Genomic DNA, 14,461 nt, shown 5'->3' on the forward strand with positions numbered 1-14,461 from the left:
AGGTAGGGTCTCGCTCTACCCTAGGCTGACCTGGAATTCACTATGTACTGCCAGGGTGGCCTCAAACTAATGGTGATCCTCCTACCTCTGCCATCGAAGTGCTGGGATTAAAGGTGTGAACCACCATGCTTGGCTTCCTATTGGTTGTCTGAACGTTTGGTCTACCAGCTATTCAGTGTAAATGTACCACGTTAAATTTCACATTGTAGTTGTGAATGTATTCTTACTTTAGTTTTAGTTAATTTTTGCTTCATGTATATATTCATGAGGATACTGTATCAGATATCCATCAACTTAGGACAGCATATTTCCTAAAGAACTGATCATCTTAAACATATTTCCTTTTACATCTTGTAATGTTTTATATATGATAGTAACAGCAAAAAAGTGTTTTTGGTTAATGTTTGATAATTTTTTTCTATCCTTTTTCTACTTAAACATTAAGTAGTATTATAAAGTTCTTTTCTAATACTGTAATCTGTTCATTTAGATTCAGCCACTTTCAAAAATAATTTTTACTGTTCATTTCTTCTTACACATTAAGCTATAATTAGGAATAAAGTAGCCTAATAAGCATGCCTCAATGACATGCTTCCATTTTAAGGAAGTATCCCATTGTCTTCTACCTTCCACTGTTTCCTAAAAAAAAAAAAAAAAAAAAAAAAAAGACTGCCAGTACTATTGTTACATCTCTAAACATACTACCTTTTCATTCCTCTGGGAACTTTTATATTGTTTTTAGAATTTTAGAGCTATACAAATGTGCTGTATGTATTTTGGGTGTGCGTTATTGATCGGCAGGGTCTTTTCATCTGGTCTATCTTACAACTTATTTTCTCTTACCTTATACCTGTTTAAAATAACTTTTTTTCAGTCTGGAGAGATGACTTACCAGTTAAGGCACCTGCCTGCAAAGCCAAAGAATCCTGGTTCGATTCTCTAGGACCCACATAAGCCAATTGCACAAGGAGGCACATGAATCTGGAATTCATTTGCAGTGGCTGAAGGCCCAGGAGCACCCATCCTTATTCATTCTCTCTCTCTCCCCCTCTTTCTCTCTAATAAAGAAATAATTAAATTATATTTTTTAAGTATATATCATTTTGTCTAAACTTTTAGTTCTAAATTTTCTTAAATTTGAGGATTTTTTAAGAAGCTTGTAATAAACATATTACTTTTTGTAAAATATATTTCTTAAAGCCAATTGTGTTTTTTTGTTTTGTTTTCTTTTCATTTTGTTTGGTTTGCTTTGGTTTTTGGTTTGTGGGGTTTTCAGTATAGGGTCTCACTCTAGTTCAGGCTGACCAGAACTCACTCTGTACTCCCAGGCTGGCCTTAAATTCACAGCAATCCTCTTGCCTGACTGCTGGAATTAAAGGCATGCACTACCATGTCCAGTTTAAAAGCAATTATTTTAAAGCCTGTGTAACAATATTGTTATCCAGACCCCCATGGTACTATCTAAGGTCTCATTTCTCTTGGCTTTTGTTCACACTGATTTATCTCCATGTTGTTTGTTTGTTTGTTTGTTTTTTAAATTTTTATTTATTTATTTGAGAGTGACAGACACAGAGAGAAAGACAGATAGAGGGAGAGAGAGAGAATGGGTGCGCCAGGGCTTCCAGCCTCTGCAAACAAACTCCAGACGCGTGCGCCCCCTTGTGCATCTGGCTAACGTGGGACCTGGGGAACCGAGCCTCGAACCAGGGTCCTTAGGCTTCATAGGCAAGCGCTTAACCGCTAAGCCATCTCTCCAGCCCTCCATGTTGTTTTTGTTTGCTTCCTTTCTTCCTTTCCTTTCTTCTTCCTTCCTTCCTTTCCCTCCTCTTCCCTTGCTTCCTTTATTATTTTCTAAGTACAGTTAATTGTAGTACTAGGATGCTCTCTTCCTCTGGTAGTGACAGCACCTGCTAAAGTCTAAGAACACTTAAATTGTTCTGTTCTTTTTTGACCCAACTATAAACTGAAGTACCTTAAACTTGGCCTCGGCCCCTAGATACCTAGGTCTACTCCTAGTTCACCTTTGCTCCTAATATTTATCCTATGGGCAGTCTAGGCTTTAAGTCAATGAAGTTTCCATGGGCTTTCACTTTACTTTTTAATTAATAGAAAATTCGACTTTATTCCTCAGATGCTTAATACTGGTTTAGTAATTTTGTATCAGAATTGAGAAGCCATCTCCAGACAGAAAGCAGCCCCCACATGGCTGGACCCACCTGCCTATATTTCCCCCTTACAGATCTAGCTAGTTCTTCACTTATTTGAAGATGGCTCAGAATCTTCAAATTCATTCTCTTTGATTTTTTGGAACTGTTCTCTAAGACAAGGTTAGTTAGCATCTTCTAGTCTAGAAACAGCCACATGAGGTTCCATCTTCCCAGATAAACTAGTGGCAAAAAACGGTTGCTGGGGGAGGGGACTGTGTTCTTCAGTGGTGTAGCCACTAGTAAGATTCCCACGTTCCAGTAAACAATCCTCCACCCATGTTCATGTAAGCAATCCTAATTAAACTCAGTGGCTCACCAAAATAAACAAATAGATAGAGTAGGAAAGGTTAGCAGGAGTCAAGGGGAGGATAAAAGAGGACAATGGAAGACTGGGGAGATGGCTCAGAAGTTAAAGGTGCTTGCCTGCAACGCCTGCCAGTCTGGATTCAATTCCCCATTACCCAGGAAAGCCAGATGCAAAAGTGGCACATGAATCTAGAGTTTGTTTGCAGTGCCAGGAGGCCCTGTATGCCCACACTCACTCACTGTATGCCCCCTCCTCAAATAAATAAATAAATAAATATACTTTTAAAGGCTGGAGGTGGCTTAGCAGTTATGATGCTTGCCTGCAAAGCCTAAAGACCAAGGTTCAATTCCCCAGAAACCACATAAACCAGATGCACAAGCTAGCATATGCATCTGGAATTCAAGTGCAGTGGCTGGACTCATTGGTGTGTCCATTCACTCTCTCTCTCTCTCAAATAAATAAATGAGTAAAATACTTTAAAATACTTTTTAATTTTTTTTTTTAGAGAGAGAGAAAAAGGGGAAGAACTGGCAGCTTCAGCCACAGCAATTGAACTCAAGACCCTTCCGCCACCTAGTGGCCATGTGCACCCTTGTGCTTGCCTCGCCTTTATGCGTCTGGCTTTTGATGGGTTCTGCAGAGTGGAACATGGGTCCTTAGGCTTCACAGGTAAGTGCCTTCACTGCTAATCCATCTCTTCAGCCCAAAAATACTTTTAAGAAAGAGTAATGGAGGATGAGTATGATCTCATTATGATTTCAAATGATTGAAACTGTCAAAAGTAAAATAAAATACAATTTAAAATATTTTTCAGTCTAATAACATGAACATATAGTGAAAACTAAAACCTGCTATATTTAGAATGCCTCAAACAAATGTTCAAAGGCCAAAAGAAGACAATGTGTGCCCTACCACTATTCTACCTCATTCCTTAAGGCATGGTTTCTCACTGAAGCTGGAGCTTACAGTTTTGTTTTTGTTTTTCTTCTGGTTAGACTGTCTGAGCAGTGAACCCTAGCAATTCTTCTGTCTCTGACACCTTCTTCTGGGATACTGAAGTATGTCAACACACCTGGCTTGTTACACAGGTGCCAGCAATTTAACTCAGGCCTCCATGGTTGTGCACAAAGCACTATTACCCAATGAGTCACTTTCTCAGTCCAGGGGTCCCACATTTAATTATATTGTTACCCTTGCCTAAAGTTTCTCTACCTGACTCATAATCTGATGAACTCCAATTTGGCATTCAAAGCTATATTCCAGAAGCCATCCTCAGAATTCTATGTACACTTTAAGACTGAATCAAGCTTTATATAAGAACTTAGAGCATTTATCATACTGGATGGCAATTATTATATCTCTCCTCAATCCCATGTACTTCCATAATCCTCTTGGAAAATTCTACAAATCAACCATGATAATCATGTTCAAGATTATGCCTACAAAAGTGTCTGATACATTTATTTTTATATTCTTTAATTTTTATCTCCTTAATTGATTCTGTATTTACTACTCATTTCATCCAAGCTACCAGTAACATACATAGAAATTAAACAATACTTAAGCTGCCTTAAAAATCTCCTTTTCACAGTAAATCCATTTTAAGCACAGAAACATGAGGATATGAAAATGAAAATGATCAAGACACATGGCAGCTAGGTGTACGGTCTCTAAATGTTCATAAAGTATACCAAAAACTACCCACTAGATCATAAAATAAATACTGAGACATGAGAGTAAAAAGAAAGGGCACCATTCATAACTTAAATTTTCTGACCTCAAACTCTACCATGGTGTACAATTTTATAACATTGAAGGTAGGAAGAAGATGCCCAGCTTAATAATTCGTATGCAATCAGTCATTATACCCTTGAAGTAGCAACAACCCCAATAGTAGGAACTTAGTTTATTTTTTAATGTGAAAAACATATTTAAAGTTAATGGGTTTCATTATGGCATTTTCAGACAAACAAACATTACAGTGACCAAGCTCAGAAAAATAATCAAAATTCAACACTACTCTAAGAAACCCCTAAACCAACCCACATATCTTTTCATGCAAATATACACTTAAAGAAGCACATGCTGCAAAGGAATGTAGTAATGATGAAAAAGAAATGCATGTGTGACATGGTCAGAAGTACTGCAAGTTATTCTTGAAATACCCTAAATAGTTGTAACTATGGCTCAGACATTTGAAGAGTCCTTGGACTCTTCAAGTACATATACATATATACATACATATACGCAGGTACTCACTTGCTCCAACTTGAAAATATGCTGATTAAAGTAGTGCTGCAAGCGTTCATTAGCAAAATTAATACAGAACTGTTCAAAGCTATTATTTTCATAATCTTCAAACCCAAAAATATCAAGAACACCAATGGACAAAGTCTGTAAAATAAGAGAAAATTTACTTTAAAGATGATGCACAAATTTATTAATGACAATGGCCATATTATAAGTACAAAAATGCTTCCTTCTAAACCAACAGAGAGGACTGGTTCTGGCCAGTAGTCAAACAAAATATACCACAATTAATAAATACTTTAGCTCACTTAGTAAACAGTTTTAGAAGGACATTTGTACATTATGCCCAAAAATTAGTTAGAAACATTTTGCTAATTTAAAAAAATCACTTATTTATTTGCACAAATGTGTGTATGCATGTACACAAGGGTGCACCAGGGTTTTCTACAATTGCAAATAAATGTTCACTTGGCTTACTGAACCCAGGCCAGCAGGCTTTGCAAACAAGCATCTTTAACTTTTCAGCCATCTCCCTGGCTCCGTATTTTGTTTACTTTTAAATTTCTTGAATTTTTGAATTTTATTTATTTATTTGAGAAAGAAAAAGGTAGACAGCAAGAAAATGGGCACACCAAGGCCTCCAGCTTCTGCAAATGAACTCCAGACACATGTGCTACCATATGCATCTGGCTTCCATGGCTACTGGGGAATTGAACTTGGGTCCTTTGGCTTCGCAGGCAAGCACCTTAACCACTAAGCAATCTCTTCAGCCCTCAAAAAACATTTTCTAAAAGTATGTAGTTTTGGGGTCTTTCCAAGATAGGGCAGGTTATGTGTTACATATTCTTGGTTGGCTTAATAACCTGTATTTTGGTGTTGACTATTGTTCTCTGATTCATAGGGCCCTTGTTTTTGGTTGTTTTTTTTTTCTTCTGTCATTATTGTCTGACTCAATTCCACACTGACCTAGAACCCATTTCAGATCAGAAATGTTAACCTCCTAGTTGACAGGATTAAGGGTGTGGGGCAACACACACCTTTAGGGACTTTGGCTTTATTGGATTATCTGTTTGTTTTTAGTATTTTTTTAATTTATTTACTTTTTTTTAATGTTTATTAACATTTTCCATGATTATAAAATATATCCCATGGTAATTCCCTCCCTTAGTATTTTATTTTTATTGATTTGCTTGACAGACAGAAAGAGAGAGAATGGCACGCCAGGGCCTCCAGCCACTTCAAACGAACTCCAGACATATGTGCTACCTTGTGCGTCTGGCTAATGTGGGTCCTAGGGAATTGAACCTGGGTCCTTTGGCTTTGCAGACAAACACCTTAACCAATGAGTGATCCTTCCAGCCCATATCTGTTTGTTTTAATCCCCACTACTGCACAAAAACTCATTTGAGCCAGGCGTGGTAGCACATGCTTTTAATCCCAGCACTATGGAGGCAGAGGTAGGAAGATCAAGACCACCCTAAGACTACATAGTGAATACCAGGTCAGCCTGAGCTAAAGTGAAACCCTATCTCAAAAAAAGAAAAACTACTTTGAGATTCCATCTTACTCCTGTCAGAATGGCTACCATCAAGAAAACAAATGACAATAAATGTTGGCGAGGATACGGTAAAGAGGAACCTTCAACACTGTTGGTGGGAATGCAATCTGGTACAGACATTGTGGAAATCAGTGTGGAGGTTTCTGAGACAGCTAAAAATAGATCTACCATATGACCCAGATATATCACTCCTGCGCATATATCCTAAGGACTTGTCACACAACCATTTTTATTGCTGCTCCATTCACAATAGCTAGGAAATAGAAGCAGCCTAGATGCCCCTCAACTGATGAGTGGATAATGAAGATGTGGTACATTTATACAATGAAGTTCTACTCAGCAGTAAAGAAAAATAAAATTATGAAATTTGCAGGGGAAAAGGATGGATCTGGCAAGGATTATACTTAGTGAAGAAACCCAGGCCCAGAAAGCCAAGTGCTGAATGTTCTCTCATATGGGGACCCAACCTACAAATGTTTGGACTTGTGAGTTGGCATAAAACTCAGTAGCAGAGGCCAATAAGTAAGAAAGGGGTTATAAGGGAGGGAGGAGAGGGAAGGACTTAAGGGGATGGTATTGTATATACATAAGGAGAAGAACAGATGACTAGGAGTAGAATGGCCTAAGGAGGTCAGAGAAAGAGATTGAGTAAAGGAAAGGTGGGGAAAGGATATAAATAAGTTATATAAAACTTACTTTTTTGACCAATATCACACCCAGAAGCCATAGATTGTTACTAGAAAATTTTCAGTACCAGGAATAGGATACCTTCCAGTGAGTTCTTGACCAGGGAGCTCTCTAATGTCCCCAAAACATCACAGACCATTGCTAAGGCTCTTTGTTTCCCACCAGGAATAGATGGTAAGACCCTATTGCTAAAGACTCCACATACTTGGCTGCAAGGTCACTGAGAAATCCTGTTGGAGCTGAGCTGAAAATCTCCTCTGGGTAGACCAGCTGACAGAAAGCTGGAAAAAAACTACACTTCATGAAGCTCCATGGGACAACAAGAAGCCACAGTAGAAATAAACAGTGACCATTGCAAGCCTTAATTTTGGCCAGCCAAGCCAAAGGAAACAACAGGTGCAATAGAGGCATGTCTGTTACAGTAGAAACCAATTGCTCTCTAATTGGACTGGACACCTGCTCCATAGGATGGAATACATGCCTAATCCTAAAAATCTATGACAGGGAAAGTCATGAGCCCTAGGGGTATAACATCTGCTGGCTAAATATATGTAGTATACTCACCAAAGTGCCAAGTAAGCACTTCTCTTAATGTCCATACCCATATGTTAATGCTACCTACTCTCACTTATGGTTAGAGAACTTCTCTTTTCAGATGGTGGTGATCTTGGGCTAACTCAGAAAGCACCATGGTGCTGAGAAGAAGTGACAGAGGAGAGCTCAGCACTGAAACATCACTATCACACCTTCCAAGTCTTAGGGTCTATTGCAGAAGGGGTGGCAGAAAGAATGTAAGAGCCAAAGGAAGGGTAGGACTGCTTACAATGTACTCTTCTAGACATAAAATGGCCTGGATATCCATGAACTCACAGTAGCTGACACTATCTATACAAGACCATCAAAACAGGAGGAAAAGATCATGTCATCAAAATAAAAGAGAGAAGCTGGGCATGCTGGCGCATGCCTTTAATCCCAGCACTCGGGAGGCAGAGGTAGGAGGATTGCCATGAGTTCGAGGCCACCCTGAGACTACAGAGTTAATTCCAGGTCAGCCTGGTCCAGAGTGAGACCCTACCTTGAAAAAACAAAAAAAAATAAAATAAAATAAATTAAAAAGACAAAATAAAAGAGAGACTGACTGAAAGGGGGGAGTTGATATGATGGAGAGTGGAGTTGTTAAGGAGAAAGTGGGGAGGGAGGGAATTACCATGGTTTATTGTCTATAATTATGGAAGGTATCAATAAAAAAAAAGAAAAAGAAATTTAAAGCATGGCACAAAATATCACATAAATAAATTTTTAAATAACCAAGAGATTAAAAAAACTGTAATATGTATCAAACTAAGTCACCACAATTTTCACAGTAACTCTGTTTGTTTTGTTTTGTTTGTCAAGATACTTTCTTGCAATAATCTAAGCTGACCTGGAATTTATGATGTAGTCTCAGGGTGGCCTCAAACTCACTTACAGTGATCCTCCTACCTCTGCCTCTCCAGTGCTGGGATTAAAGGCATGCGCCACCACACCCAGCTCATAGGAACTCTTAAAAAAGGAAAACTTAAAAGCAGTCCCATTCTTTTCCTTTCTTTCTCACTTCCCTCACCTTCTTTCTCTCCCCCCTTCCCTGTTCTCTCTCTCAAACACACTAAATAACTAAATAAATATTATTTCTAAAGACAAAATATTTAAAAAGGCACTTAAGATATAAAGAAATAAGAGAAGTTGGGAGACTACATAGTGAATTCCAGGTCAGCCTGGGCTAGTGAGCGAGACCTTACCTCAAACAACCAAAAGACAAAGACAGAAAGACAGACAGACAGACAGACAGACAGACAGACAGACAGACAGACAGACAGACAGACAGAAAGAAAGAAAGAAAGAAAGAGAGAGAGAGAGTAGAAGTTAGGCAAGGAGGATGACATCTGTAATTCTAGCTACCAATCAGGAGGCTAAAGTAAAAGAAACCCCACAAATGTGAGACCAGCATGGACTCCACAGTGAATCTCAGGTCAACCTGGCCTAGAGACCCAGTCTCAAAAAAAAAAAAAACAACAAAAACAGAAAAAGATGGGGGAGTGAGGGCAGGTATAGTGGTGCATGCTTTTAATCCCAGAGCTGGGGAGGGAGAGGTAGAAGGATCACCATAAGTTCAAGGACACCTTGAAACTACATAGCGATTTTCAGGTCAGCCTGAGCTAGAGTGAGACCCTACCTCTAAAAACCCCCAAAAAAAAGTTTGAAAAGACATATACTTCATATAAGTAGAGAAATAAATAACATTTATTTCTGCATATTCTACTCTACATATTTCTGTGCTTAAAGACTTCATATATTAGCTATTAAAACAGTTTCCAGGGGAAAATATATTATAAAAATCTTTACCTTGGTATCATGTTCCAAATCTTTACTACTCAGAAGTGCGTGATTAATACGGAAAACTATCCAGTCAAACAGTGCACTATATAAAGACTTAGCCATGGAGTTTCTCACTGTCACAGCCTACAAAACACAAAAAGGGTTATGAGTACAAAGTGAAACAGAAATAAAATGACAGAGATACTACAGCACAGTACGCATTTGCTTTCGTTTACTAAAGTAAGCTTACTATCCTGAGTTAGAATTTTTTTTCTGTTAAAATAAACAGCCTATAACTGAAGTTTTCTCTATGTACTTTTAAATTTTATCCAATTCAAGGAATCTAAGTTAAAATAACCATGAAACAAAATAAGTATGTAGGTCATTTAGTTCAAAACATTTCTGACTGTTTCACTGTGGACATATGTTTTCCCAAATTAAAGAGTATAACAGGTAGTTTACAAACAAATGACCATACCAACTAAAGCAGGGAAGAATATGGTAGGCTAAGAAATAAATTTGGTTAAAAAAAAATAGAAACATTAGGATTGTAGAGATGGCATTGCACTTGAAGCACTTGCTGGCAAAGCCAAAGGATCCAGGTTCAAATCCCTAGTACCTACATAAAGCCATATAGACAAGGTGATACATGCGTTTGGAGTTCAATTGCAATGGCTAGAGGACCTGTCGTGCCCATTTTCTCTCTCTCCCTCTCTCTATAGTCCTCTCTCTCAAATAAATTAGGGCTGAAGAGATGGGTTAGTAGTTAAGGCACTTGCCTGCAAAGCCAAAGGAACCAGCTCAATTCCCCAAGACCCACATAAGCCAGATTCACAAGGTATGTCTGGAGTTTGTAGTGGCTGAAGGACCTGGCATGCCCAATATTTTGTTTTCTCTGTCTGCACTCCCCCTCAGTAAATAAGTAAAAATTTTAAAACATGTTTAGAGCCAGGCATGGTGGTGCATGCCTTTAATCCCAGCACTTGGGAGGCAAAGGTAGGAGGATTGCTGTGTGTTCGAGGTCACCCTGAGACTACATAGTGAGTTCCAGGTCAGCCTGGGCTAGTGTGAGACCCTACCTCAAAAAGAAGAAAAAAAAAAAATTATAGCTGAGCATGGTCGCGCACGCCTTTAATCCTAGCACATGGGAGGCAGAGGTAGGAGGATCGCCATGAGTTCGAGGTCACCCTGAGACTCCATAGTGAATTCCAGTCAGCGTGGGCTAGAGTGAGACCTTACATCGAAAAACCAAAAAAAAAAAAAATATATATATATATATATATATATATATATATATATATATATATATATATGGGTGAAGAAATGGCTTAACGGTTAAGTCACTTGCCTGTAGAACCAAAAGACCCAGGTTCAACTTCCCAGGACCCACGTAAGCCAGATGCAGAAGGTGCAGCATGCATCTGGAGTTCATTTGCAGTGTCTTAGAGACTCTGGCACAACCATTCTCTCTCTCTCTATCTGCCTCTCTGCCTTGTTCTCAAAAATAAGTAAGTATGGCAAGTTCAGAAGACAACCCATTCTCTGTCTGCCTTTCTCTCTCCCAAGCCCCCCAAATTATTATATTTTTAAAAATAACAAATTAAATATTGTCAAAAAGGCATTAGTATCTTTAGAGTCCTATTCACACTCTTAAAACACAGTTATAATTCCAGCATAATTATATTACTAATGGTTTCCAGCTCATCATCCACAGTACCCTCTAGAATTATTCTATCCCAGAGACAGTAGTAAAAGCTTCATTAGGGAATCATTAAATCTATTTTTCCATCATTGCAAAGCTTTCTTCACACTACCTTTTTATTCATTTACTTATTTGACAGAGAAAAGGGGGGGAAGAGATTGAGATTGAGAGAATGAGTGCCCAGGGCCTACAGCCACTGCAATCGAACTCTAGATGCATGTGTCCCCTTGTGCATCTGGCTAACATGGGTCCTGGAGAATCAAACATGGGTCTTTTAACTTGCAGGCACATGCCATAACCACTAAGCCATCCCTCGAGCCCTCCAAACTACTTTTAGGTCCAAATTTTTTCTTAAAAAAAAAAAGTATAACATTAATTTTAAAAATCACAATTTATTAGGCCCTTTTAAAGCTGGGAATGGTCCCTCTCACCTGCAATTTCAGTACTCCAGATGCTGAAACCTCTAGGCAGGCTACTGAGTTCTAGGCCAGCCTAAGCTACAATGTGAAACTCTGTCTCAAAACAACTTAAAAAATAGGCACAATTATGACATCAAAATGGAGGAGACTAATTGGAAAGAAGAAAGGATTCAGCTTAGGGCAGGTTTGGGACAGGAAAACTGGGAGGAGATTATGATTATAGTAAAAGGTCTATAATTATGGAAATTGTCAATAAAAAGCTTTTTTTTAAGTAGGTATTTAAGGCTGGAGAGAGAACTAAATGGTTAAATGTACTTGCATGCAAAGCCTGACAGACTGAGTTCCATTCCCTGGTACCCATGTAAAGCCAGATGTACAAAGTGGCACATGCATCTGGAGTTCATTTGCAGTGGCTAAGGCCCTGGCTCAACTATACACACACACACACTCTCTCTCTCTTTCTCTTTAGTAAATAAATATATCTCTTTAAAAAAATAAGTACTGTAACTTACAAAAAATATAAATGCATACACTGGGTATGCATATACATGCCTTTAATCCCAGCACTTAGGCCAAGGGAGGAAGATCACTGTGAGTTCAAGGCCAGCCTGAGACTATATAATGAGACTATAGCCTGTACTAGAGCTAAACCCTACCTTAAAAAAAAAAAGGCATATATCTCACAGAACTAAGTCACACAACTTAAAAGAATAGAAATCCTAAAAATTTGTTTATCTAAAGTACATTTTGAAGCTTAATATCCAAGTATTTCTATCTCTGTTCTGAAATATAAAGGAAATATGAAGATTAGAAGCCTGACTACTGGGCTGGAAAAATGGCTTAATGGTTAAGGTTCTTGCCTGCAAAGCCTAAGGACCCAGGTTCAATTTCCCAGTACCCATTCCCTAGTATGTCAGATGCACAAAGTATCACATGCGTCTGGAGTTCATTTGCAGTGGCTAGAGGCCCTGGAACACCTATTCTTTATTTCTCTCTCTCTCCCTCCCCCCACTCTAAAAATAAATAATCTCTTTTTAAAAAGGCCTCACTACCTTCCAATTTCTACTTACTTATTTTTGCTGTGCAGTCATGTCAAAGCACTAAAATTCCCAGGCTATCGCTTACACAACTGTAAACTAAAGATAACATTACAATGCATAATACACAGATGATAGGTTAGTTTCTTTTTTTATTTTTTTCAAATTTTTATTAACAACTTCCATAATTATTAAAAAATATCCCATGGTAATACCCTCCTTCCTCCCCCTCTCCCCCTTGAAACTCCATTCTCCATCATATGCCCTCCCCATCTCAATCAGTCTGATGGTAGTGACCTGGGACAACTCAGAAGGTATCATAGTGCTGGAAAGAAGTGACTGGAGTACTGAGTAACATCTCGATCACACCTTCCAAGGCTCAGGGTCTAATGCGGAAGAGGTGGTGGTAGAAAGAATGTAAGAGCCAAAGGAAGGGTAGGACTCCTTACAACATGCTCCCTCCGGACATAAAATGGCCTGGATATCCATGACCTCATAGTGCCTGACACTACCTACACAAGACCATCATAAGAGGAGGAAAAGATGATGACATCAAAATAAAAGAGAGACTGATTGAGATGGGGAGGGGATATGATGGAGAGTGGAATTTCAAAGGGGGGAATTGGGGGAAGTGGGGGTATTACCATGGGGTATTTTTACAATCATGGAAAGTGTTAATAAAAATTGAGAAAAAAATTTAAAAATAGGGCTGAAGAGATGGCTAAGTAGTTAAGACACTTGCCTGCAAAGCCAAAGGAGCCCAGTTTGATTCCCCCAGGACCCAAGTAGCCATATGCACAAGGGGGCGCACAGGTCTGGAGTCCATTTTCAGTGGCTGGAGGCCCTGGTGTGCCCATTCTCTCTCTCTCCCTCTCTCTGCCTCTCTTTCTCTCTCAAATAAATAAATAATTATTTAATTAAAAATAAATCAACATATAAAACCATTTAAAAATCAACAGAACACATATATATAGTAAAATACAGTATTTCATTTCCCCAAAATGGAGGGGGCAATAATTAATAATAAATTAATAAATTCTGGAAATATTTTAAACTATACAAACAAGCATAAGAATATTAGTGTTATAATATTCCCTCTCTCTTACTCATATATTTAAAAAAGGCCAGTCTGTTGGGCTTACCTCACAAAATTTTTTCATGTTAAATATAAACCAGGGCTGGAGAGACGGCTTAGTGGTTGAGGTGATTGCCTGCAAAGCCTAAGAACTCCCGTTCAAATCTCCAGGTCCCATGTAGCCAGCCATACAAGTAACACAGGGGTAGAATATCACACATGCACATAAGGGGGACATGCAACTGGAGTTTGTTCACAGTGGCTGAAAGGCCCTGGCATGCCTATTCTCTCTCTCTCTTTCTCTCTCTATCCTTCTCTCTCTCAAAAAAAAAAAAAAAGAAAGCAAATAACAAGATATAAAACAAAACCTGTTTATAAGTACCATTTAAATTTTAAAAACTGGAGCCGAACAAGGTGGCACACACCTTTAATCCCAGCACTCGGGAGGCAGAGGTAGGAGGAGCACCGTGAATTCAAGGCCACCCTGAGACTACAGAGTGAATTCCAGGTCTGCCTGGGCTAGAGAAGGACCCTACCTCAAAACCAAAACCAAACAAACAAACAAACAAACAAAAAAGCTCAATCATATAGAACACACATTACCAATTTACTTTAAAATTTCCATGCAATTTTATATTCCTAGGCCTCTTCCCTATAATACAGTTCTGCTTATCATAACAAATCTCAAGAAACCCAAAAATTATTTTCCCCTTCATCAAGATCTGTCTCCTACCTCACTCACACATATATATCTTTAGCTGTGCAAGACAGAAACATCACTTTTTCTATCTTGCCTGCCATTATTCAAGTCATTACTAAGTGAGATCACAGTCCTAATGGGACACCTTGACATTAACCTAATGA

The 14,461-nt window shown here is 38.6% G+C and overlaps 1 protein-coding gene across 9 annotated transcripts in view; it reads right to left on the reverse strand.

The window, feature by feature from the left end:
• Myo9a (myosin IXA) overlaps window positions 1-14,461 on the reverse strand; it is a 231,482-nt gene that overhangs the window by 124,492 nt on the left and 92,529 nt on the right. For all 9 annotated transcript variants that reach the window (XM_045160720.1, XM_045160723.1, XM_045160724.1 and 6 more), the window contains 2 exons: window positions 9,392-9,508; window positions 4,774-4,908 (listed from right to left, as the gene is read on the reverse strand). In XM_045160720.1, coding sequence (XP_045016655.1) covers window positions 4,774-4,908; window positions 9,392-9,508 — 252 coding nt within the window. The remainder of the gene's footprint in view (window positions 1-4,773; window positions 4,909-9,391; window positions 9,509-14,461) is intronic.

This window comes from Jaculus jaculus, chromosome 10 (assembly GCF_020740685.1).
Source record: "Jaculus jaculus isolate mJacJac1 chromosome 10, mJacJac1.mat.Y.cur, whole genome shotgun sequence".
NCBI lineage: Eukaryota > Metazoa > Chordata > Mammalia > Rodentia > Dipodidae > Jaculus > Jaculus jaculus.